The sequence below is a fragment of the Mesocricetus auratus genome, unplaced genomic scaffold (assembly GCF_017639785.1).
Source record: "Mesocricetus auratus isolate SY011 unplaced genomic scaffold, BCM_Maur_2.0 Super-Scaffold_100691, whole genome shotgun sequence".
Lineage (NCBI taxonomy): Eukaryota > Metazoa > Chordata > Mammalia > Rodentia > Cricetidae > Mesocricetus > Mesocricetus auratus.
In genome coordinates, this window is record NW_024429267.1 from 5,965,065 (window position 1) to 5,992,710 (window position 27,646).

The 27,646-nt window shown below is 39.7% G+C and overlaps 1 protein-coding gene across 10 annotated transcripts in view; it reads left to right on the forward strand.

Annotated features, from left to right (window-relative positions):
- Csnk1g1 (casein kinase 1 gamma 1) overlaps positions 1 to 27,646 on the forward strand; it is a 125,122-nt gene that overhangs the window by 40,333 nt on the left and 57,143 nt on the right. For all 10 annotated transcript variants that reach the window (XM_013117449.3, XM_013117450.3, XM_013117451.3 and 7 more), the window contains exons 3-4: positions 9,601 to 9,641; positions 18,375 to 18,444. In XM_013117449.3, coding sequence (XP_012972903.1) covers positions 9,601 to 9,641; positions 18,375 to 18,444 — 111 coding nt within the window. The remainder of the gene's footprint in view (positions 1 to 9,600; positions 9,642 to 18,374; positions 18,445 to 27,646) is intronic.

Genomic DNA, 27,646 nt, shown 5'->3' on the forward strand with positions numbered 1-27,646 from the left:
TTTACTGTCCTTAGCCATGCTTTTGATCCCAGCACTTGGAGGCAGAGGCAGGTGGATCTCTTGAGTTCAAAGAACTCAGCCTGGTCTACAGAGTGAGTTTCAGAACAGTCAGAGCTACACAAACCCTGTTTCAAGACGGAAATTTTACTGTTCTGTCTGTTTCATGATAGTAGTTTTTTTTAATATGTGATGTCAACGATCTAGTAACTAGAAGAAAACACAGATACAGTATACTTGATAATTATTGAAAATTTGAAAGACAGGATCTCACAGATTTACCCTGAATGGCCTGAAACTTGCTCTGTAGACCAGGCTGACCTTGATTCACAGAGATCTGCTTGCCATTGTCTCCTGAGTGGTGCCGTGCCTGCCAACAAATAAAACCTTTTGTGTTACCTAAAAGAATCATCAAGGAAGAGCGGTGTGGCTTGGTTGGTAAAAGGTTTTGTTGCTCAAGCCTGAGTTCAGTCCTTGGGGCCCCTGGTGGAAGAAGAGAACCAGTTTCTGAAAGTTGTTCTCCGACCTCCACAGAGCACCATGCTATGCTTCCTTATTGTTACTATTATTTTTAAAAGAAGAAAGTAAAAGGCAGCTCAAATAATGGGACAAGCAAGATACTGAAAATTGAACATCCAGTTAAGGGATTTTCCAAAAACTTATAAAGAACTCTTTTTAAACTCAACAATAAATAAAAAAGATGACCCAAATTAAAAATTATCAAAGCCGAGTGTGGTGCAACCCAAAGTTCACTTTGTTGTACCCATTTTGGGTAACTTACAGCCACCTGTTACTCCAGCTCCAGAAGACCAATGCCGCTGGTGCTAGCATATGTACCTACCTACACACACACACACACACACACACACACACACACACACACACACACACACACACAATCTTTTTAAAACATGGGCAGAGAATTTGAATATGCATTTCTCCAGAGAGATCAGAGGATAAGCACATGAAAATTGTTCAACATCTTTAGTCATTGGGAAATACAGATGGAAACTATTTCTTCATACCCACCAACTGTAGTAAGAATTAGTGTTTGCTGGGAAGAATATATAGAAATTGGACTGCTTATACAGTGATGTTGAGATAGTAAAACAGCACAGCCACTTTGGAAGACAATCTGGTAGTTCCTTAAGTTAAAACAATTCAAGTATCTGTCACCTAATGAGGTATGTTAGTCAGGCTTCTATTACTATGACAAAATACCTGATATAGGATATTTATGGAGGGAAAGGGAAAAAAAAAAAGAAAGACCTTCATTTAGGTCACAGTTTCAGAGGCTAAAAGTACAAATAGCATAGTGTAGGCTTGATGCCTCCACCAAGGGCTGCCTTCCAAATGGCAGTTGCTAGAATTGGTAAAGGAGCTAGCAATTATATGCAACCTTCCTCATGAGAACTTCAAGGCTCTTATGTAAACGAGGTTCCACAGAAAGATCTCAATAAGCCACACCTCAAAGCTTCTACAACTTCCCCCAGATAACCAAACTTCCAGTACATAGACTGGGTTAGTTAAATCGTATCATAGCATAGATCAGAGGTTCTTTTTTTTTTTTTTTTTTTTTTTTTTTTTGGTTTTTTTGAGACAGGGTTTCTCTGTATTGTTTTGGAGGCTGTCCTGGAACTCACTCTGTAGACCAGGCTGGCCTCGAACTCACAGAGATCCGCCTGCCTCTGCCTGCCGAGTGCTAGGATTAAAGGCGTGCGCCACCAACGCCTGGCTAGATCAGAGGTTCTTAACCTGTGGATCTCCACCTTTTTGGCAAACCTATCTCCAAAAACATTCCCATTACAGTTCATAACAGTAGCAAAATTACAGCTATGATGTAATAATGAAAATAATTTTATGGTTGGAGTTAGCACACATGAGGAACTGTATAAGGGTTGCAGCATTAGGAAGGTTGAAAACCACTAGCATAGATAAGCAAAATCTTGTATTATTTAGCTCTTAAAATGAATGAAGAGAAGCTGGGGTTGTAAATCAGTTTGTAGAGTGCTTGCCTTGCATTCCCAGGGTCCCTGGGTTTGAGGCCCCAGCATGGACATGATTGTATACACCTGTAATCCCAGCACTCTGAAGTCTTTGATTCTTTAGAAAAGTCACAGAAACTAGACCAATCCCCATTCTAAGGTTTTTATCTCAAAATGAAGTAATTGAAACTGGTTTTCAACCAGCTTTTATAGATCACATTTTTTTTTACCATTAGTTACACAAAAGAATAAATATTATGATCCTATACACATAAAACATATGTGTCTGGCTGGGCCTGATGGCACATGCCTTTAATTCCAGCACTTGGAAGGTGGAGACAGGTGGATCTCTTGTGAGTTTGAGGCAAGCCTGGTCTACAAATGGAGTCCCAGGACTCGCTGTCTAGGGGAGAAAAAAAGTATGTGTCTGAAACAAAAATTTCCCAAAATAACATTTATGCTTACTATGTGTGATAAACTACTTTCTTTCTTTCTTTTTTTTTTTTTTTTTCTTTTTGGTTTTTTTGAGACAGGTTTCTCTATGGCTTTGGAGGCTGTCCTGGAACTAGCTTTTGTAGACCAGGCTGGTCTTGAACTCACAGAGATCTGGCTCTGCCTCCTGAGTGCTGGGACTAAAGGCATGCGCCACCACCACTCTTTTTTTTTTTTTTTGAGACAGAGTTTCTCTGTGTTTGGAGCCTGTCTCTCTGTAGACCAGACTGGCCTCTAGCTCACAGAGATCCACCTGCCTCTGTCTCCCGAGTGCTGGGATTAAAGGCATGCACCACCACTGCCCAGTTGTTAGACTACTTTTCTTAGAATGTATTTTCCTCAAAAGAATGTGCTGGAACTTAGGTATGTTTCTGGGCCCATCATTTGTGAGGCCCACTACATCAATAACTATAAAATGAATGTGCTGAGCTGGAGAAATGGCTCAGCAGTTAAGAACACTGATTACTCTTCCAGAGGACCTGAGTTCAATTTCCAGTAACCATATGATGGTTCACAACCATCTGTAATGAGCTCTGATGCCCTCTCTGGTCTGCAGGCTTACATGCAAGCAGAACACTGTATACATAATAAGTAAATACATCTTTTTAAAAAATGAATGTGCTAAGAGAGACTAGAAGTGACCATTGGATCCACTCAACATGGGTACTGATCTTTCCTGCTGAGCTCTCTTTATCCGCTGACCTCTCTCTTCAGCTTCTACTTCAATTTCTTCTTCCTGGATTTTTAAAAAGTAAGATTTAGGTAGTAACTTATGCATGTACTGGTTTCACTTTAGGGTAAGACAGCTTGGCAGCTGGAAAGATGATTTTTTTTAAAAGATTTATTTATTTATTTATTACATATACAGTGTTCTCCCTACATGCCAGAAGAGGGTACCAGATTGAACTGTAGATGGTTGTGAGCCATCATGTGGTTGCTGGGAATTGAACTCAGGACCTCTGGAAGAGCAGTCAGTGCTCTTAACCTCCGAGCCATCTCTCCAGCCCCCTGGAAAGATGATTAAACTGAGAACCCAACACTGTTATGTTTCCTAAGTTGTGTGACTCCTAAGACCTGAGACCTACTGGGTCTTTCAAAAAATTCTTTGTTTGCTTAGAACTTTTGGTAACTATAGCCTGTAGGTAACTTGCTGAAACAGGAAGTCTTCCCTCAGATGTTTCGTTGACATTATCATATCCAGGCTGCTACTTTGAAGAGCTGAGTTTAGATAAAAATACTCCCAAACCTCTATGTAATGCGGTTTTTCTGCAGTTAATGATAGAACCCAGAACAGAAATTAAACCTGTGGATTTTATGCAGTAGATACTAAAGCTTTGAGTGTTTGGGATCATGCCAGCTGATGGGTAGATTTTCAGTCCCTTAACTGCTTGTTTTTCTCATCGTTATTAATATAGTTTTATGCATATCTTTAGCTGAAGTAGTCATTCATTTTAAGTGGGCAGGATTTTGATCCTCAGTCTTTGTCATTAAATTCTTCCAGTGCAGAATTTCTGAGTGCAGTGTATATTCACTGGGCATATTGACTGAATGACTGGGTTTCTAAATGACTGTGTTTCATGTTACCTTGTACAGTTTTTTTTTTAAATTACTACCTTTTTTTGCCTAAAGGGGGGGGCAGGTGAGGCTTGTGCCATCTTGTATACATGGAGGTCAAAGGTTTTCATTCTCTCCTTCCACCACGTGGGCTCCAGATATCTAACTCAAATCATCAGGTTTTGTAGCAAGTACCTTTACCCAGGAACCATCTCACCAGCCCCTGTTCTGTTTTGTTGATGCCTTTGCCCTCTGGCGAAGGAATTAATTTGAACAGTTCTTAGCCCAGGATAATTACCACATCACCTCCAGTGTTCATTAGCTGTTAGGTAAGAGAATGACACTAGTTCAGTTCTTTCTGTGTTCTTAGAAAAAGTAAACAAACACAAACCAGTTGCCTTTCTGCAATGTATCCGCTACCATGTCGGTGTAAAGCTTATGCTTGTTACATTCTCTGGAAGTCATAAAGAGCCATCTGTTCTCCCCAGATAGGACACCGAGAGACCTGAGAGACCTATTTTAAGGACTGCTTGGTGAATTTATTGGGGTTCCTTACATACGATAAGTAGAACTTAGCTGCATTACCAGAAGGTCCCACCCCAGCTGTGTCACTATACTCTTAATCCCTAGTCAGCCTTCTACCTTTTATATTCTTTATCACACTGTATTGCCGAAGACCAAACACAGCTGAAGGGAATGAGAGGAGTGAGTGGTGAATGGGATCTTTCTGCCAGGCAATGTTAGCAGTTCTATTATTATTGCCATGTATATAGCTGTTACTGTATTGCTTGCTTTTCTTGTGATGACTGCGAACCACGGTATTCTGTAGGTCACAACAGTCATCTTCATGTTGGCAGATGGTCTTGTCACATCTGCAGAAAATAGCTTCAACACTTAGTGTATTATTCTATGTAGAAAATTGAAGCTGAGAAGCACTTCCCAATCTATCACTTTTCAGTTTAGCAAGAATTTGGGAGGAAAGCACATTCATTAATTATTCTTTGCTTTTCTGTTCTCCTCTCACTAAGAACACCCCCACCCCCATGCTTTCCCCCCCCTCCCTTCACTCTGTCACCGTCTCTCTTTTTCAAGACAGAATCTCTTGTAGCCCTTAAATTTATGATCTCTTGCCTCTATCTTTCAAACACTAGATTAAAGGAGTGGGCTTCCATACTTATCATAAGAACATAATTTTTATGCTGGGCGGTGGTGGCACATGCCTTTAATCCCAGCACCCGGGAAGCAGAGGCAGGTGGATCTCTGTGAGTTCGAGACCAGCCTGGTCTACAGAGTGAGTTCCAGGACAACCTCCAAAACAATACAGAGAAACCCTGTCTCGAAAAACAAACAAACAAAAAGAACATAATTTTTGACCCCCTTTCCCCCCCTCATCTCCTATTAAATGTAATTTGGAGGCAGTTTTTTCTCTTCTTGAAAATATCTGACATATAGATTTTGTTTGTCTCTTTATTTAAATGAGAGGTTGCTGCCTCATATTAAAATAATAATTGTAAAGGGCAGCTTTTCCTTGCTAGCCGCTTTGGTTTATTCCCCCCCCCCCCCCCCGCCAGCTGCCTGGGCTCTGCGGCATTGTAGTCCCCAAATAACACACAAGACACTGTATTAATTATGAAGCTGTGGCCTTGCTTGTTTCTTACTGGCTAGCTCTGACTTAAGTAATTACCCCATAATTGTTAATCTATGTATGTCTCTTACTGGAGAATAGTTCCGGGCTCCTACCCCATGGCGTTACATGTTGACTCTCTTGTGTTTCTCCTTCCCAGAATCCTCTTGGATTCCTAGCCCCACCTATCTAGATTCCTATTGGCCAGCAGTAATTTATTGACATATACACAGGACTTCCCCAACAAATAATGAAAATAAGATTTATTTAGTTCTTCCCAGTTTACAAAGTACTTTCACATGCTGTATCTCATGTAATCTTCATGTAATCCTTATAGCCACTCTGAACCAAAAGTGTGGTTCTTTAAATGTCCTGCTATGAAAATGTCCTGTTTTTCTTCTAGTTAGTCTCTTCTATTTTATACAGTAGGGTCAAGATAATACTTTTAAAATACCACTTAATTTTTTTTTCTTAGCATAAGACTGCTGGTGAGCTGGGCGTTGGTAGCGCATGCCTTTAATCCTAGCACTCGGGAGGCAGAGGCAGGTGGATATCTGTGAGTTCGAGACCAGCCTGGTCTACAGAATGAGTTCCAGGACAGCCTCCAAGACAATACAGAGAAACCCTGTCTTGAGAAAACAAAACAAAACAAACAAACAAGAAAGACTGCTTGTGATTCTCAGCAAGCTGAAAAATGGAGTAAAAACATACCATATACAGGAGAAGAGTTTTATCTAGTTCATGGTTCTAGATGCTTCACTTCATGATTCCCAGGGTTTGTTGCTATAGGCTGATGGTGAGGCAGAACATATGACTAAATGGTATAGTGTAGCAGGGCTGTGCACCATGTGGTCTGGAAGAAAGAGAGAGAAGGAAGGAGGGGAGGGGGGAAAGATTGATTCCAGAAACTACATTGACCATTCAAAACTCTGTCCTGGTGATTAGGCCCCATTTGGTAGTTTTTATTATCTGTCAATAGTGCCATCAAATTATGACTCCACAAGTAAACTAAACCATAGGCTGACTAATCCAAGCCAGCCTTTCCTGATGCAGTTACCTCCTAGTAATTTGGACCCACCAGCTAGGACCAAGTTACTTTGGTTCACTTTAGCAAACATGTTACTATATATTGCTGGGGATATAAGAAGTATTGATGGTTAGGGATGTAGCTTAATGATAGAACATTTACCTAGCCTAATAGACAAGGCTTTGAATTTAATCTTCAGTGTGCCCCCTCCCTACAAAACTCTAAACTTTCTTGTCCTCAGGAAACAGATTGCCTCCCTAAGGTAAAAAGAAATATATATGTAGCAAACCTGACATATGCCTGTCACTCTGCTCTTGAGAGGCTGAGGCAAGAAGATTGTTATGATCAAGGCTAGCCAGAACTGTATTTTAAGACCCTGTCTCCAAACATGATGATAGACAGACAGACAGGCAGACAGACAGACAGAGGCTTGGTTGTACGTGCCTTCAATCCTAGCACTGGGTTTGGGGGGGATAAGACATGTGGATCTCTTGAGTTCAAGGTCACCCTTGACAGGCCTCACTGACAAGGGCTGTACAGTGAGATGCTGTCTTTAAAAACCAAAACATGACATTACAGTGTTCTAGAAACTAGATGTTGATTTGTGTTATTAATCTTCTTGAACCTCATATAAAAAGCCACTTCCAGGCCACTCAGGGCTACATAATGAGACCCTATGCCCACCCCTAAAAAATTTCTAAAGGAAAATTTTTTTCAGGCTGGGGATGTAGTTCAGGAGTAGCACAGGACATGCCTAGCATGTAGAAGACCCTGAATTGTATCCCAGTATGGCAACACACACATACAAATAAAAACAAGAGGAATGGCCCCCAAATGCAGTCTGATACTCTGACTGGACTCAAACAATTAGAGAATATGATACATGAGAAGAAATGGTCAGAAGTCAGAAAGGTTCATTGGAGACAACCTATGGATAGCTTTGAATATGAATTCTTTTTTTTTTTTTTTTTTTTTTTGCAGTACATACACCCAAGAGTGTATTATGATATAGATCAGGGCCTCTGTGTACTAAACTGCAAACTGCAGAACAAATAAGACACATTATTCTTGGAACTTTTTCTTTTAACTTGTGAAGTTAAGGAAAAAATATTTACATTAAAATGAGTTTATAAGAATCAGACCTCGCTGGGCAGTGATGGTGTATGCCTTTAATCCCAGCACTTGGGAGGAAGAGGCAGGAGGATTTCTGTGAGTTCAAGACCAGCTTGGTCTACAAGATCTAGTTCCAGGACAGCCTCCAAAACCACAGAAAACCCTGTCTCAAACCCCCCCCCAAAGAATTAGACCCCTCACCCCTGTTTTTTTTTTTTTAAACACAAGTGTTCAAAGAAATCAAAGGTTTCTTTCTTTTGAGATAGATAGGGATATCTCTGCTATCTCTGCTTGGCCTAGAATTGCTAGCATAGACCAAACTAACCTTGAACTCACAGAGACCCACGTGCCCTCTGACTCCCCACACCTGAGGTTAAAGGTGTGTCACCATGCCCAACCTGGATTTTTTTTTCTAATATAGGAAAATAATATAGGACCTTCATTATTCAGGTCACTTTCTGACTTGAAATGTTGTTTGTACCCAAATGTGCTTTCCTCTATTACTCAGACTCTTTTGTGTACTCAATCATATTTTTGTCTTAACAGCATAACATTATTGACTGAGATTTTGGTTTTTCGAGACAGGGTTTCTCTGTGGCTTTGGAGGCTGTCCTGGAACTCGTTTGGTAGTCCAGGCTGGTCTCGAACTCACAGAGATCCGCCTGCCTCTGCCTCCCGAGTGCTGGGATTAAAGGCGTGCGCCACCAACTCCCGGCTATTGACTGAGATTTTAATCAAATACACAGGACTGTGTGAGGAGCTAGGTATATTCTCTGAAGTTTGAGAACTGGGTGTAGCTTATCTTCGAAGAATGTATGTGATATTCCCTTATGTCTGCTCTCCTGCTTTTCTAGTTAATTTTTATGCTGCCTCATACATAATCAATCAGAGGCATAGATCTAATTATGTGATAAGGTTTTCCTAATACAGCCTCAGCCTCTCCCAGTTTTTGCTTCAACTACTCCTTGTCAGTCCTCACCCGCCCCGATATATTCATTCAACAACTCATAGCCCCAGACTCTGTACCACTCTCTGCCTGTAGCATCTACTGCTTTATTTTTGTTTGCTTTTGCAGTTCCTCTTCCTGAAATGATCTTACCCATTCTCCATCTGTTAAAATACTGCTTGTTCTTTGTGACTTTGTGGAGGCAGGAGGTCAAAGAGGGGAAATTGAACTCCTGAAACTTCCTGGTTCTTTTGTCATCTACAATAATTATTTTCTTTTTTTGTTCACATTGGTACCCATGTTTATTCCTTTGCTGCACATGACTACCACCTTGGTTCACCTTAAATAAATTAGATCTCTCGTTTCATCCTACCTCTTCTGATCTGAGCTTAATGTTTTTTTCTAGGGGTAGGATGAGATTTGAGACAAGAGCTCATTCAGCCCAGACTGGCCTTAAACTCAATATGTAACCAAGGATGATCGTGAATTCCTGATTCTTGTGCCTCCAACCTTCTCCAAGTTTAAATTTCTATCTTTGAAATTGTGACATTTATTTCTCAGTTCACTTCAACCATAATAATTGAGAAGTAATAAGGTTGAATAAATATGTGTGGGGAGCAAAAGGGAGAGAAGAGATGGTGAATTTGGTTAGTTTTTTCCTTTTTAAAACAAACAAATGTGTAGCTTACATTTTTCGATTATCAAGCTGTTTTTTGTCCTAGGCCTGCTGGTTCTCATTATCTCTGTTTAGCTTTTCACTTAGCTCTGTTTTCATATATGGTAACCAGTTAGAAAAATCTATTTTTCTCATGACCTTGTAAACTAATGTCACTAAATATATACATTCTCTTTTTTCCCTTAGGTAAAAATCTCTACACCAATGAATATGTAGCCATTAAACTGGTGAGTAGATGTGTGTGTGTTTGTGGTCTTTGTGTTTTGGTGCTTTCATTGCTAATGTCTTCTTACAAGAAGTCATTGTAGGCATTCACAATAATGCTATATTTACCTAAATTTACTGTGTGTATGATGCCAGATAGTCATTTTTCCTCCACCAGGATGTTATAATGATAAATAAAAAAAAACTATAAGCCGGGCGTTGGTGGCACACGCCTTTAATCCCAGCACTTGGGAGGCAGAGGCAGGCGGATCTCTGTGAGTTCGAGGCCAGCCTGGTCTACAAGAGCTAGTTCCAGGACAGCCTCCAAAGCCACAGGGAAACCCTGTCTCGAAAAACCAAAAAAAAAAAAACAAAAAACAAAAAAACTATATGCTATGTAATGTCATATAAATGATACTAATTGTAGTGGTAGCAAAGATAAGTCCAAAGTTAATTGATTGTGTGTGTGCACACTGAGTGTATGCCTGGTACCATGGAAGCCAGAAGAGGGTGTTCCAGTCCCCTGAAACTGGAGTTAATGAATGGTTGTGAACTAACTTGTTGATTCTGGGAATTGAACCTGGTTCATCTTCAAAAACAACAAGTGCTCTAAACCAGTGTTCATTTCTTTGGAGCTCCTTGACATCTGTTTATTTATTTATTTATTTATTTGTTTGTTTGTTTATTGGTTTTTCAAGACAGGGTTTCTCTGTATAGCTCTGGTTGTCCTGAAACTCTCTTTTTTTTTGTTGTTTTTTTTTTGGTTTTTTTTGTTTTCTCGAGACAGGGTTTCTCTGTATTGTTTTGGAAGCTGTCCTGGAACTCACTCTGTAGACCAGGCTGGTCTCGAACTCACAGAGATCCACCTGCCTCTGCCTCCCGAGTGCTGGGATTAAAGGTGTGCGCCACCAACACCCGGCTGAAACTCACTCTTGTAGACCAGGTTAGCCTCAAACTCACAGAGATCTACCTGCCTCTGCCTCCTGAGTGCTGGGATTAAAGGCGTGCCATACCACTACCCAGCAACATCTATTTTTAAAATGTGTGGCATGTATTGGTATATTTAACAGAAGAAAACTAAGTCTGACCATCTTATCGATAGTTAAAAATAGTAGTTCTCAGCTGAGCGTTGGTAGCACACGCTTTTAATCCAGCACTTGGGAGGCAGAGGCAGGCGGATCTCTGTGAATTCGAGGCCAGCCTGGTCTAGAAGAGCTAGTTCCAGGACAGCCTCCAAAACAACACAGAGAAACCCTGTCTTAAAAAACAAAACAAAACAAAAAAAAATAGTAGTTCTCAATCTTCCTAATGTGGCAACCATTTAATACAGTTCCTCATGCTATGGTGATCCCAATCATAAAATTATTTTCATTCCTGAATCATAACTGTAATTTAGCTACTATTAATGAATCATAATGTAAATATTTTTGGAGATAGAGGTTTGGGGGGATCACATCACAACCCATAGGTTGAGAACTACTGTTTTAAAAATCTGTCAAGCCAAACATGGCTGCTCATGCTTTTCAGCACATGCTTTTTTTTTTTTTTTTTTTTTTTTTTTGGTTTTACGAGACAGGGTTTCTCTGTATTGTTTTGGAGGCTGTCGGTCCAGCCCGGCCTCGAACTCACAGAGATCCTCCTGCCTCTGCCTCCTGAGTGCTGGGATTAAAGGCGTGCGCCACCACCGCCCGGCCTTCAGCACATGCTTTTAATTCCAGTGCTTTAAAGGAGGAGACAGAAGAATCAGGAGTTCAGTATCATCCTTAGGTTTATATTGAGTTTGAGTTTAAGGCAGAAGCAGGCAGATCTCAAGCCAAATTGGTCTTCATAGTGAATTCCAGGACAGCCAGGGCTAAAACAACAACAAAAGATGTCAAACTGGTTATGATAGTGCATGACTGTAATCCCAAGAACTGGGGGCAGAGGCAAAAGGTCAGAAACTGAATATCTTTCTAAGATGCACAGCTAGTAGAGGCTAGCCTGCTCCTTGAGATGCTATCTCAAGAAATGAACAAAGCATCCATAAAAACATTTCCTATAGCCGGGCGTTGGTGGCGCACGCCTTTAATCCCAGCACTTGGGAGGCAGAGGCGCACTTGGGAGGCAGAGGCAGGCGGATCTCTGTGAGTTCGAGGCCAGCCTGGTCTACAAGAGCTAGTTCCAGGACAGGCTCCAAAGCCACAGAGAAACCCTGTCTCGAAAAACAAAACAAAACAAAACAAAAAACCAAAAAAAATTCCCTATAGCCCTGCTTAGTCTTTTTATCTTCATTTGCGTGTCAGTTTGTGGAGTTGTTAGGATTCTTTTGTGAAAGAGTAGCAGTTGCCAGCCAAGTATAGGAACTTAGAACAGGCAATTTCTTTGGAACTCTCCCAGCTCTGTTCCCCTTTTTGAGGTGCTTCCTGTAACTCAGACTGGCCTTAAACCTCAATGTATACCTGAGGCATCCTGATCCTATTGCTTCCATTCAAGTTCTGGGACTACAGGTTTGTGCCACCATGCTCAAGTTTGGGGTTATTTTTGTTGTTGTTTGTTGTTGTAAAAGAGCTTGAACCTAGAACTTAATGTATGCTAGACAAGCACTCTACCACCAACCTATGTCACCAGCACACACATGCCCCCCGTTTTTTTTTTTTCTGCTTTTTTTTCTTTGTAGCCCTGGCTGACCCAGTTCTCAGTGGGTAGCCAGGCTGACTATAAATTTATGGTAACTCTTGGTACTTCAGCACCCTCAGTGCTAGGGTTATTGTGCAACTGCACTGGTTTGGTTTTTTCTTTGACTGGTAGAGAAATTAGAGCCAGAAAAGAAGGAGCATATGCATTGATACAGGTCAAATACCTTTTAAAATGGACAGGTAATGGTTATCTACTTGTTTTTCTGTTGAGAAATTTAGTTCTGGGAAAGTATGCTCTAGTGCATTTGCCATTTGACTTCTGTCTCACACAGAATAATCTTTAATTATCTAAGGCTACTGAACAGGAAGAAGTACTCCTCAAAACAAAGCCAAATGTATTTTAGTGGCCCTTGGTAATCCTAGCACTGTGGAGACTGAGGTAGGAGTATTGTAAGTTTGAGGCCAGCCTGGGCTATATAATATAGTAAATACAGTGAGACCTTGTTTCTTTTTTCTTTTTCTTTTTGGATTTTTTGAGACATGGTTTCTCTGCATAGCTCTGGCTGTCGTGTGAGATTTGCCTAGCCTCAAACTCATAGAGATCACCTGCCTCTGCCTCCCAGGTGATGAGATCAAGGGATTTACGCCACTACCGCCTGGCTTATTCTTCCATATTTTAATGTGAATGCTTTTTATGTACATTGGTGTTTTGCCTACATGTAGGTCTGTGTGAGGGTGTCAGATCCTCTGGAACCTGAGTTATAGACAGTTGTGAGCTGCTGTGTGAGTGCTGGGAATTGAACCCAGGTCCTTTGGAAGAGCAGCCAGTGCTCTTAAACTCTGAGGGATCTTTCCAGCCTGAGACCCTGTTTCAATAAACTAAAAACAAAACAAAATTTGCACAAAAAGAAACAAAAAAACAAAAAACTCAAAACAATGTAAAAGCTTGTATCTTGAAATTTCCTTACTACTATATTTTTGTTACTGTCTATTTTTCAAGGCTTCTTTGAGGCTTTCTGTCAAGATTCCTTCTATCAAGTTCATACCACTTTGACCTATATAGATCTGTTTCCTTCATTTCCTTTTATTAAGTTTTATTCTGCTTTGTATGGACAATATAAAAAGTAGAATTAGGGGCTGGAGTTACAGCTCAGAGATAGAGTACCTATATAACATGGTTGGGGTCCTGGGTTCAGAGGAAGGCAGGAAGGAAAGAATGAAAATTCCCGTCTAGAGTATAGCAACTCCATCTAGGGGTTTCATCCCTTGCTGTTTAGCTTATTCAAGGGACACAGAGCAGTAGTTGTTGATCTCCTTCCATTGTGTAAGACAGCCATTTGTCATTGATCTAAGATTTCAGGCAGACGTGTGTGTTCCAGAATAGCAGTGATTCTGGCAGATGGCCAGCTCTCTGATCATAGGCAGTCAACATCTGCTACAGAACTGCAGGAAACTTGGTACTGCTGTTTCTTTTCTGTTGTTTGACACAAGGTTTTTCTGTGTAGCTGCAGTTGTACTGGAACTCATTGTGTAGACCAGGCTGACCTCAAACTCAAGAGATCTGCCTGCATCTGCCTCCCAAGTACTGGGATTAAAGGTGTGTGCCAACAGCTCAATTGTACTTTGGCTCTTCATTGTGGATCTTGTTACTTTACTTTTTAAGAATTTTTACAAATTCACAAAGTAGAGCCAATTAGTGTAGCTCAGAAGGTATATATGCTTGCCATGCAATCCTGACAACCTGAGTTCAGGTGGCTGAACAGTAAAGAGCACTTGTTCTTGCAGAGAACTGGAGTTCAGTTCTTGGATTCATGCCAGGTAACTTGCAACTGCCTGGAATTTTAGCTCCAGAGGATCTAGCTCCCTCTTCTGGCTTCCAGGGACAGTGCTGCATATATGCTCACACATACACAGAGAGATACAAACACATACAGATATAGATAAATAAAAAACAGTAAATCTTAAGTATATACAGAGTAACCAGGCATGATGGCTCCCATCTGTCATTTCATCACTTGGGAGGTAAAGAAGAAGGATCACTGAAAGTTCTAGGCTTGCCTGGTTTATAGAATTAGAGATCATGCCCCTGGAAAAACAACAGCAAAAACCAGTATGGTGTCTGTCTGTTTCATGACTGCAATCCCAGTACTCAGGAGGTAGAAGAAGATCTGGAATTCAAGGTCATTCTCAGTACTTAGCAAGTTAATCATCTTGCTTTTCTCTAAACTGCTGTTTGTATGTTTGAATGACTCTATTCTTAATGCTTCCAGAACAGGTCCTGAAGCCATATTTGCTTGAATAGTCTTCAGCCATGTGCTCAAGAGACTAGCTGAAGGATGTACATTACTGTAATTAACAAAACAAAAGAACTGTCATTTGTGAGTACATGTGAGGTATAAGTTCATTCTCAACACTGAGATTCTATGAAGATTAGTTGTTGTTTTCTTTATTAACTAAGATATTGAAGGTCATATTGAATATTTTCTGCTAAGGTTTCTAGCATGAAATTCAAGTAAAAATCCTGTGGTTTTAAAATTTATTTCCCTTGTGCTTTGTCTTTCTCTAGAGATTATCTCTCTGGAGCCAGGCAGTAGCTTTTCTGCTCTAGTTCCATCTTGTTTTGTTCCTATGTTTCCCATGAAATTATTGCTGGTGGTTTTGCTATTAGACACATTCTGTAACTGGCTACTTTGTTGGTAATAAGTTAGATGACCTGTAACCAAATGAAGAGTGGTCGTTCTAGCTGAAGAGAGCAGTCAGGTGACTATCAGGTATTTTGTGCATTTTTCTTAATTAACTATAATCTTAGGAAAGAGAAAGTTCAACTCTAGTGATTGTTGAATGCTGTGAGTTCTGCTTTAATGGAGTTCCTTGAGGGTATAAAATACTCAACCTCTGAATTTATTTAGCTTAAACTTTCTTAAAAACCAAGGATGAATGAATGAATTAGGTAATTTGAAAGAAGCTTCTGAGTTCTGTGATTTGTAGATTCTATTTCCTAAGAAAAATGTACACTTTTTTTAGGTAGCAATAATTTATTGTGTGTTTTGAAATAGAAGGTTTGTTTGTTTGTTTGTTTGTTTTTGGTTTTGGTTATTTCAAGACAGAATGTCTCTGTAGATTTGAAGCCTGCCTGGAACTCACCAGGTTGACCTTGAACTCACAGAGTTTCACCTGCCTCTACCTCCCAAATTCTGGGATTAAAGGCATGCGCCACAACCGCCTGGACTGAAGTATTAAGAAGGTTTTAAATATTACTATTAAAAATTTATGACAAATGTTTGAGGAACTGGGATGTAACTCAGTTGGGAGAATGCTTGCCTAGCATGCACTGATTCCCCTCACCACATAAAACCAATTGTGATGGCACACACTTACAATCTATACCTAGAAGTAGAATTGATTGACTACAGCATTTTCAGTTGCACCATTCTATTTAATTGTTTGTTTGTTTATTCATTCTGAGGTGGGCTCTAGTGTAATTTAAGCTTTCTTTGAACTTGATATGTAGCCAGGGATAACCTTGAACTCCTGATCTTCCTGGCTTCTTTTCCCAAATGCCGGGAAAGTGGATGTACTGGCAGCTGCACCATTTTAAATTAAGGCTAGCAACACAGAAGGGTTCTAGTTTCTCCATAGTACTAAAACTACCTTTCTGCTTTAATAGTACTCATCCTAGTTGAGTGTACAAGTTCAGGAAGTTTTGGTTGTTTTAGTTTTGTTTTTTAGTAAGGGCCTTAATCTGTAGCCCAGGCTGCCCTTCATATAGTCCAACTTACCCTTAAACCAAGACCCTCCTACCTCATCATCTTAGATACTAAGGTTGTAGAGATTATAGATATGCATGGCTTGTTGATGAGTTTTGTTTATTTAGTTGGGTTTTGTTTTTTGGATTTTTGTTTGTTGTTTGGTGGTTTTCTTTTGTTGAGACAATCTCATCATTTAACTCTAGTGGGCCTAGAGTTTGCTGTGTAAACCAAGCTTTTTAACTCAGAGATCTGCTTACCTCTTAAAGGCTGATGATAGCACACTTGGCTGGTAATGAATTTTTTAAAAGGAGCTCAGAACAACTTTGTAGTGGTTTTTACCTATCATTTATATACCATTATATACCAAATTGACATCTTTTATGATAGCCTTCTATTGCCTTGTTAACTATTTGCCAATACTATCCATCTGTTCAGAACAGTTAACCAGTCAATTCTTAGACGTGACATAGAGCAATGTGTGGTTATTTGCCTGCTTAATCTATAAAGATTAAGAAACTCCCTTTATTATTTCTGTTTGGTTTAGGTTTTGTTGCAGTGTTTAGTCAGGGTCTCATTCTGTAATGTAAAGTGTCCTGTAACTCATTATATATCTCAGGCTGGGCTCAAACTTGTCATCTTTGCCTCAGCTTTCCAAGTGCTAGAATTAAAGGCATGAACTATTATGCTTGACAAAAGAGACCCATTTTTGCTGGAAAGACTGATACCAACCACATGGCTGTTTTTATGGGGTTTTGTTTTGTTTTTTGTTTTTTACATGGAATCTATTTTTAAAAAGGAAAACAACAACACATGAAATAAAAGGTGAATATTTGGGAAAAATAAAGGAACCTATAGGGTGGTAGAGAGGGGAGTAGGGTTTGTGTGTGAATTTCCATTATGTATGTTTATGAAAGTGGCATGAAATCCAGTGTGTGTGTGTGTGTGTGTGTGTGTTAGTGTAATTCTCTCTCTCTCTCTCTCTCTCTCTCTCTCTCTCTCTCTCTCTCTCTCTCTCTCACACACACACACACACACAGGATTGCACTTGGGTTTTTTGAGACAGAGTTTCTCTGTGTAATAGCACTGACAGTCCTGGAACCTACTATGTAGACCATTGCTGACCTCATACTCAGAGATCTGCCTGCTGGCATTAAAGGTGTGTGCTACCACAGCCACAATTAATATATATTAATAAAACCTTTTAAAAGCATCCTTCCTAAGAAATTACTATTATTGAAAGTTAAACACATAGCCAGGAGTGGTAGTGCATGCCTTTAATCTCAGTACTGAGGCAGACACAGGTGAACCTCTGTGAGTTCAAGGACAGGCAGGACTACATAGAGAGACCCTGTCTTAAACAACAACCAAAAAAAAAAAACCCAAAAACAAACAAACAAAAAACAACACCACATTAATCAAAATTACTCATTTATGTTGCATTTATAGTCTTTAGTTCTTGTAAGTGTAAACAGAAGTACATGTAGGAATATTTGTAACAGTATTATTTGTAACATTGAAAGCTGAAAACAGTAAGTACATGCATACAAAGGTTGTATTTCAGCCAGTAGAAGTGTTGCATAGCTTACACATACAGTAAACAGTAAATATAATCAGATCTCCTTCATATAAAATGATCTACAGGAATGTGTACTATATAATAGATACAGATAAGTACTTGGAGCCAGGCAGACTGGTACATACCTCTGATCCCATCATTTGGGATAGTAAGACAGGAGATTTACCAGTTTGACAATTATGTAAAGAATTCAAAATATATGATCTCAAAAAAACCTTTACCAAAGCTTTAATAATGGCTATCTAAAACAGTAGATCCTCAGATTATTTTTACTTCTTATTTTTTACATATTTGGAAGTGTTTTTTATAATGTAACAATTTTTCTAAAAATAAACTGTTTACTACCCAGAATTCATAATACCACAAGCAAGAAATATCCACTGTGTGTGTGGTTTTGTTTTGTTTTGTTTTTAAGATTTGATGTCTATACCAGTCATAGTAATGCCCACCTAGCACTCAGGAGTCAGAGAGGCAGGGGGATTGAGACTTTGAAGTCATCCTGGGCTACACAGTGATTTATTGGCAAGGAGGAAAAGAAGGAAAGAAGGTAGATGGGTAAATGAACACATTTTGGGAGAGCATTTTACAACGAGAGAGCTGCTCTTTTGAGTGATGGCTCATGGAGAGTCTGTCTTTGACTGCTTGTGAAAGGGTTTGCATCTTCTTTAAACTGTACTTCCAAAGACAACTGTGGTAAGAATAGACCATCTCTGAAACATGAAAGGATCTTATCCCTGTTCATTCTGAAAAATCTAAAATTGGAAAAAGGCCCATTTGCTGAAATTTGACCACAGTTTTTCCCCCCTTTGGTTTCAGGAACCAATAAAATCACGTGCTCCACAGCTTCATTTAGAGTACAGGTTTTATAAACAGCTTGGCAGTGCAGGTAAGTCCCTTTATTTTTCTCCCTTTATTTAACATATAGCTTAGTTGGATACCTTAAAGAAGTTTGTCTGGTTTGTCTCCTTTGCTAGACTATTTCTCCCTCTGTTTATTGGATAGGTGGCAAATATGACCCACCAAAAGCTGCTTACTTTCTGGTTCCTGGAGGTGCAGTTAAGTGGGGATTATTAGTGTTGTGACCTTGCCACAGGTCAACCTTTAGTAGATGTTTTCACCTGTTTAAAACACGCATACTATGAAGATTTGAAATTTGTCCCGTTCCTGACTTTATATACCAGAGGAAAAAAGGAGAAAGAATTGGTCATTTGTATGCTATGCTTTAGAGCTTACACTGAAATAAATTCTAAAATACAACACTGGGGTTTTACTCATTGTTTTGCTCATTTACAAGAGTCACTTATGGGCTGGAGAGATGGTTTGGCAGTTAAGAGCACTGGCCGCTCTTCCAGGGACTTAACTGAAGCAGAAATATTAAACTACACAAATTTAGGGGTGTCCTATGATATGTATTGAGAGAGAAATCACTTACGTGAAAAGCCTATAAAGCTGGTCCACATGCTACTCTCCAGGTCAAAACTGAAACCAAAGAGGGAGCGTCCCCTCCCACTAGCTCTATTTACCACCATAGGTTCTGCGTACCTGTGAACACACCCACACGGGAGTAGTCAGTGCTTAAGGATATGTAAAATCACTCGCTACACTTACCCAGTTTTGATTTCCACTCCAGTTCCAGGGGATCCCACATCCTCTTCTGGCGGCACCAGGCACACATATGGTGCACAGACATATATTCAGGCAAAATACCCACACATATAAAAATAATAATAAAGTAATTTTTATTGTAGCTGGAAACTAAGTTCTCAGGATATATGTATAATTTGAAGCTTGTTTCTCTAGCCTCAAAATAAAGTTGGTGGGATTTTGTAGTTGTTTGTTTATAAATAAATAATTATACGTACTTATTTCCACATATAGCTAGACTTTATACACTGAGAAACATTGTAAGTTCACAAGGACACTCAAATTGTAATTCAGGGCTTTCAGATCATTTCTAGTTATTCCATTGTTTTTCTCTGTATGAAAAAGTTAGTTTTCCCACATGATCACTTGTTTGACAGACATGCCTTTTCTCTGTCACTGTTTCTATCTGTCCTTGGTTCTTCTCTGACATTTTTTAATAATGTTACCACATATATAACCACTATAAATGTATGATTTAAAAATTCATAGAATTTGCTGGGCGGTGGTGGCACATGCCTTTAATCCCAGCACTCAGGAGGCAGAGACAGGCAGATCTCTGTGAGTTCAAGACCAGCCTGGCCTACTAGAGTGAGTGCCAGGACAGCCTCCAAAGCCATAGAGAAACCCTGTCTCAAAAAAACAAAAAAAGAAAATTCATAGAATTTGATGCATACATTTCTAAAAATGAATTATCCTTTGAAATTCATTATAGATTTTCAAAGAACCCTCAGGCCATATTGGTTGAGTTGTTCATTTTGAGACAGGGTTTCATAACCCAAACTAGCTAAGATTCCTACTGCTCCAGTTTTTATCTAAGTGCAGGGATCATAGGTGTGCACCACCACACCTGCTTCTTAGTTTTTGCTTTTGATGTTCTTCCTAGTTTGATAATGTTGGTTTGGTCTAGTTTGATTTGATTTGGTTTGTCATCACAACTGACTTGAAACTTACTGTATAGCCCAATCTGGACTTGAATTCATGGTAATCCTTCTGCTTTAGCCTCCCAAATACTAGGATTACAGGTGGGAACCATAATGCCTGGCTCATAATGTTGTAAGTTTCAAAAATTTCAGGGTCTTAGCCTAATTATGAAAAAAACATTTATACACATCTCATAAACCTAAGACATAAGTTAAAACATGCCTAACCCAACCCAGCAGATGTTTGAGTGGGCATAGGGAAAAATATGAAGCCACGTGGTCATGCACAATGTTATACATCTATAATCCTAGCAATTCGAGACAGAGGTAGAAGAATCACTTGAGCCCTGCAGTTTGAGATCTCAGCATCTGAAAATGCAAAACAGAGCTAGCATATGGGTTAGTGGTAGAACATTTACATGATGGGTGCAAGGCCCTCTGTTCAAAAATTTTCTGTGAGAAAAATTCATTGTATGAGAAATAAATCTGTGCTGTTGGAGTCCTGCTCTTTCTAAACACAAAATACTGCAGTCTAGAGGTTTGAACATTCTCTGTAAAGAAGCATTATACAAAGAACATTAGAGAAAGGGAGGCTGCAAAAATTTTTGTTACAAAATTACAAAAAAAAAAAAAGCAGCAAGGAAAAACTAGAAGCCCTAATATTGGTATGTCTGTTTGCTGCCAGTGAGAACAGGAAGGCGCCGGCTCTCACTGACTTGACTATTGTTGGTTTTTCACCCAGTGTCCCTTCTGGGCAATCATCTGAAAGTTACAGCATGTTGTACATTTTGTTACTTTTTGTTTGGCTGGGCTTTTGGGGGAGGAGGAGGCAGGTGTGAGCTAGAGTTGATGTTGTGTGTCCTCTTTTATTGCCCTTCACCTTATGTTTTGAAACAGTGACTCTCAGTGAACCTCACCATTTTGGCTAGGCTAGCTGGCCAGTGAGTTCCCTATCACTAGAATTATAGATAAGTACTTCACCCACTGAGTCATTTCTGCAGTGCCTTCTATATTTTCTATGAAATTCAGTGGTGGTTTCTGTTTTTTCATAACTTTCAAGCTTGCACATTGGCTTCTTTCTTTTCAAAGATGTATGTGTATGAGTGTTTTGCCTGCATGTATGTGTATATACTTTGTGCATGCTTGGTGCCAGAAAAGGATGCAAGCTTTCCTAGAAGTGGAACTACCGACAGTTTGTCAGCTGCCGACTGAGTGTTGGAACTCTTACAAGGGTCCTCTGAAAGGGCAGCCAAGGACTCTTTACTGCTAAGCCATCTCTCCAGCCCCTTTCTCTCTGTTGCTGTTGGTTGGTTTTGATAGTATCTTGCTGTATAGCCTAGGCTGGCCATGAATTTTCTATATATCGCAAGCTATTCTTCAACTTGAAATCCTTCTCTGTCTACTTCCTGTGTGTCTGAACCTCAAAATCACCAAGAGGCCCTTTTCGATGGAAAAAACAAAGAGTCTTTTATTAAAGTTATTTAACGAGCTGAACCCATTAGCTTGGGCCCTTCATCCCTCCACCGTGGCAGATGGCTGGAGAAAGACCCCGAGCAACCTCGAAGCAGGGATCTTAAAGGGCAGCATAAGGGGAATGTCTAGGGGTATGAAACAGTCTCAGGATTGGTGTGCTTCCAGGTTTGGGTGACCCAACTTGTGTTGATTGGTCAACTGGTTGTTATGGCCCATAGGCCCTCCCAGGGCGGTTGCTAAGCTCTGCACGGCACTGTTGTACACTGTCCGTAAAGCACACCCAGAGCTGTAAAACACAGCCCTGCCAGCTAACTTCTGAATGACTCCTTGCCAAGAGTAGGGCATATGACCTCCTAGTGACCAGGACAGGAGGGATAAGGTCATGCAAGCACATGCTAGCCTGTAATGGCTGCTAAAATGGGGGACTGGGCACTGAAGTATATCCTAGGCTGGCCTTGAATTTTCTATATATCTCAAGCTATTCTTCAACTTGAAATCCTCCTCTATCTACTTCCTGTGTGTTGGAGTCACAGATGTACAACTCTGCCCAATTTTACCCAGTGCTCTTAAAATAACTGGAGTGCATGTTGTCTTAACATTCTTGTCTGCAGCTAACAAGTGGCCAGGCTTTTCTAAGATGAGGAGAACTTTGGGAATGTTTGCAATTTACCCTAGTGTGGTGGTTCTCAACCATGTTAATGGTGTGACCCTTTCCTACAGTTCTTAATATTGTGGTAACTCCCAACCATAAAATTATTTTGTTTCTATTTCATAACTGTAATTTTGCTGTTATGAATTGTATTGTAAGTATATAGTAGGGTTTGTGACCCACACGTTGAGAACCACTGCCTAGATCAAGAATTGCTTTTGAATTTTCTTTAAAACCCTTTTTAGGCTACACACAAAGAAACCCCATCTCCAAAACAAACAAACAAAACACCCCAGCAACCATTTTAGATTTATTTTTATTTTATGTATGTGAATGTTTTGCCTACATACATGTCTGTTCACCATGTGTGCTTATTGCCCTCAGAGGCCAGAAGAAGATCTTAAATCTGCCCAATTTGGAGTCAAAAATGGTTGTGAGTCACTATGTGGGCCCTGGGAATCAAACCTGAGTCCTTTGAAAGAGCAACAAGTGCTCTTAACCGCTGAGCCATCTCTCCAGCCCCCCCCTTTTTTTGAGTTTTCTTAATAAATTATTGTTCATCTGCTTGACTTGTAACCATACATACCATTTACCATTCCTTGAGGTGTAAAATTCAATGTTGGAAACTAAAGGGTATTTGGAGTTACCCATCTTGGTTAAAAAATCTGCCTTTTTATTATTATTTTCATAATGCATACTTGGTTTTCATCTCAACTGCTTTGTGCTACTGTTTAGCAGATACCTGCAAGTCTGTTTTCAAGCCAAATTTCTTCCCTTTATTAAGTCTTTTTGTGTAATATGGTTTACAGATAACTTAATTATTGATATTATACTAGCAAGCATGTACACATATATAGAGTACATTCACATTCATAATATCTATAGATACAAATATTGTGATATTTTGATAATGATCCTTGGGTTTGTTTTTTTGGTTTATTTGTGAGGAGCTAAGGATCGAACTCCAGTCCTTAACAGATGTAAAACAAGCTGCAATCCCAATTCCTCCCTTAGCTTTTTGACAGCTGTTTCACATAGTTAGCTTTGAATTTTTTAATTCTTTTTGTCCCTGGTTTTTAAGACAGGTTCTTACTATGTAGCCTGGCTGGCCTGGAAGGCACAAAGATCCACCTGCCTTTGGCTCCCTAGTGCTAGGATTAAAGGCTTGCACCACCACACTGTACTTAAGGATTTAGTTTTTGGAGCTAGGGATGACCCAGTGGTTAAGAGCACTTGGTTCTCTTCAGAAGTCTCAGAGTCCTACTTACATGGTAGTTCACAACCTTCCGTGACTTCAGACCTAGGGGATTCTGATGTCCTGTCTGGTCTCTGCAGGCTCTGCATGTATACATGCAGGCAAAACACCCATATACATAATAAATAAAAAGGAAAATAATTTTAAAATTCATTTTTAATTGTGAATAGGTGTGGGGAGTGGTATGTATGAATGAAGGCAGTTATCCAAAATGGCCAAAGATGTTGGATCACCTAGAGTTGTAGTTACAGGCACTCAATATGGATGCTGGAAATTCAGCTCCGGTTCTCTGGAAGAGCAATATATATTCTTAACAATTCAACCATCTTTCCAGCTCTCAAGTGTATTTAAAAGTCTGACATAGTTCAGTTACATGATGAATAGGCAGTATTTCAGTGGCAGGAAAAGGTTCAGCTTATTCAACAAGCTTGTCTTTTTATATTTTTACCAGTTGCTAATAAAAATATTACTTTAGGATGGCCAAAAAAGGGAAAACATGATTTGAAAGTAGATGAGTTAAAAGAAGATATACAAGATTTCATTGTCTCAACATTAATGAGTTCCCATCTTATAAGTATAAGCATTTGTCTCAAGTTTCTGGCTGTATTTGTGACTCTTTAGTAGGTGCAAGCAGCCAAAGCACATATGCTTCTGTGTTCACAAACAAGGTGTTGCTGTAGCCTTACAAATAGATGTATTGTGCTCGCCAGTGCTTTACTATCATTTATCATAGGCCTATAATGTATAAAGTATTTGGACATCTTAAGGGAGATTCTAAATTTTCTCTTTGTTTCTTTCATTTCATTTTTAAATGTGTGTGTTTATGCATGTTCTCGTGTATGTGGGTAAACATGTATGTGCAGGTGCACATGTACATGTGTTGGTGCCAGAGGTTGACATCTAGATAGTCTGGCTAGCCACCTTGCTTCAGGGAACCCCTGTCTCTACCTCCCAAGGGCTGGAATTGTAGATAGATCACCCAGTATTTATGTGGGCTCTGGAGACCCAAACTGGGATCCTTATCCCTTCATAGCATCCACTTTACCCACTTGGTCATCTCTCTAGCCCCTTATATTTATTTATGTATGTATATTATTATTTTGATTTTTTGTTTGGTTTTTGGGTTTTGGTTTTTTGAGGCAGGGTTTCTCTGTGTAGCCCTGGCTGTCCTAGAACTTGCTCTGTAGACCAGGCTGTCCTTGAACTCACAGAGATTCACCTGCCTCTGCCTCCCAAGCACTGGAATTAAAGATGTCCACTGCCACCACCAGCAGCAGCACTACCAGCTGCTTTCTTTAACTTATAATCATTACTTTTGGTTTTGCAATAGAGTGCCTCTCAAATACTGTGACTACCATGATAGGCTACTATGTTGTTTCATTTAACAGTTCATGTAATAGGTTGATTATCAGGTATTTAAAGAGTAAGAAAATGAAATATGAAATGTTATTTTGAATGATTCTAGAAAAATTATTGAAAGAAACATATGGAGATACATTTTTGCCAAACAATATTACATGGTACCTTTTGTGTAGTTGTAGGAAAAAATACATATATACAAAATTTCTTTCAAGTGTCTGATTGTGGCACATGGCTGTAATCCCATCACTTGGGAGATAAGGACAGGAAGATCAGGGTACATAGAAAGTTTGGAGCCAACCTGAGATACATATAGCTATGTCTCAAAGAAACAATAGCAAAAGTATCTAATCGATTGAAGAAGTTATTGAATATAAGTGTTCCAGTAGAAATTTTGTATAGTTTTTATTAGAATAATTGAATTATAGTAGCTGTCGCTTTTCAGATCTTGAGACATAAGTGACCTGTAAATAGCCAAAGAATTGTTTAGACTCTCTAATATCAAACCAGTGTGCAAACAGTATCTTGTCCACTCTCAACAATTGCATCTCAGTTAATATAGCTGTCTAAACCTGTGGTGATACATTGTTTATGATCTAGTAAAGCCATTGGAGATCAGTTTGCAATGCCAGCCACACTAGTTAGCTATGGAAACTAGACAGTGGTGGCACACACCTTTAATTCCAGGACTCGGGAGACTGGCAGATGAATCTCTGAGTTCAAGGCCACCCTGACCTACAGGAAAGTGAAGAGAGTAATAGCTCACACCTTTGATCCTAACACTTGGGATCACATGCCTTTAATCCCAGCACTAGAGAGGTGGAAACAGGAGTCACATGACTAGGCGGAGAAAGGAATAAGAGGAGAAGACAGAAATCTAGAGCCTTTTGCCTCTGTGGATTTGTGGAGACAAGATTGCCATTTTAGCTTTGCTTCTCTGATCTTCAGCTTGAATCCTGAACCCCAATGTCAGTATTTGGGTCTTTTTATTTATTGTCTTACCTACTACTCTGCTACCTAAAAAGGGGGATGGAAGGGTGTGTGTGTGTGTGTGTGTGTGTGTGTGTGTCCTGGGGGAAAAACTAGCATTTACATTTCATAAAAGCATCTAAAAGAAAATTTTAATCCCTTCACTAATTCCTGGGCTCAAGGGAGCCTCCTGCCCTAGCCTCCTGAGTAGCTGAGAGTACAGGTACACGTGACTGTACCTGTCACCTTAGTGTTTTGTTCTTGCTTTGTTTGTTTTGTTTTGTTTTCTGAGACAGGGTTTCTCTGTGTAGCTTTGTAGACCAGGCTGACCTCGAAATCATAGAGATCCTCCTGCCTCTGCCTCCCAAGTGCTGAGATTAAAGCTGTGTGCCACCACCACCCAGCAACCTTAGTTTTTTTATGTATGAATTTTCATTAAGTATTTTCTGATTTAAAAATGAAGATTTGTTTATCAACAGAAAAAGTGTTATACAGTTTTTAAACTCTATTATCTTCTATGGGTTTGAGAATGAAATATAAATGGGATAAAAAGGGTCCAATCCATTGTAAATGGTGTCACCTCTGGGCATGTGATCCCAGATTCTATAAGAAAGCAGGCTGAGCAAACCATGAGGAGCAAGCCAGTAAGCAGCACTCCTCCTATAGCTTCTGTTTTGTTATGATAACCACCAGTGCCCCATCAACCCCAAATAACACATAGAGACTCTATTATTTATAGTTCTGTCAGTCAATGTCCAGGGCTTCTCATTTCTTAAGTATTAACCCTTAACTACACACACACACACACACACACCTCTAAGGTCTTATCTTACCGACAACGCCAGGCTTGTATGTCTTCTCCTCCTGGGATCACATGGCGACTTCTCTTTACTGCATTTCCCAGAATCCTCCTCAACTTCTAGTCTCACTTATCTTCTTCCCTATTTGCAAACAGTGCTTTATTTATCAACCAATAAGGCAAACATATACACAGAAGGACTTCCCCCATCACTGCTGCCTCAACCATACTTCAGGTTCCTGCCCAGTTTGAGTTCCTGAGTGGGCTTTCCTCAATGGACTGTGATTCAGGATAAGTAAGCCAAATAAACCTTTCCCCCCCTGTCTTAGTTAGGTTTCTATTGCTATGATCACAGCAATTCTTATAAAGGAAAACATTTACTTGGGTCTGACTTACAATTTCAGAGATTTAGTCTATTATGATCGTGGTGGGAAATGTGGCATTGTGCAAAAACTGAGACAAAATGGCCATGCTTGAGCATCTGAAACTTCAAAACCCACTCCCAGTGACACACTTCTTCCAACAATGCCACACCTATTTCAACAAGACCACACCTCCTAAAAGTGTTACTCCCTATGGGCCTATGGAGGCCATTTTTATTCAAACCACCAAATTTTCCAAGTTGCTTTTGGTCATGGTGTTTCATCATAGCAAAGTAGCCCTAACTATGACAAAAATAAGTAGAATGTTGGTTTTTTGTTTGTTTGTTTGTTTGCTTTGTTTTGTTTTTGTTTTTTCGAGACAGGGTTTCTCTGTGGCTTTGGAGGCTGTCCTAGAACTAGCTCTTGTACACCAGGCTGGTCTCGAACTCCCAGAGATCTGCCTGCCTCTGCCTCCTGAGTGCTGGGACTAAAGGCTTACGCTGCCACCACTCAGGGAATGTTGTCATTTTTTAAAAGATTTATTTATTTATTATTTATACAGATCTCATTACATATGGTTGTGAGCCACCATGTGGTTCCTGAGAATTGAACTCAGGACCTCTAGAAGAACAGCCAGTGCTCTTAACGACTGAGCCAT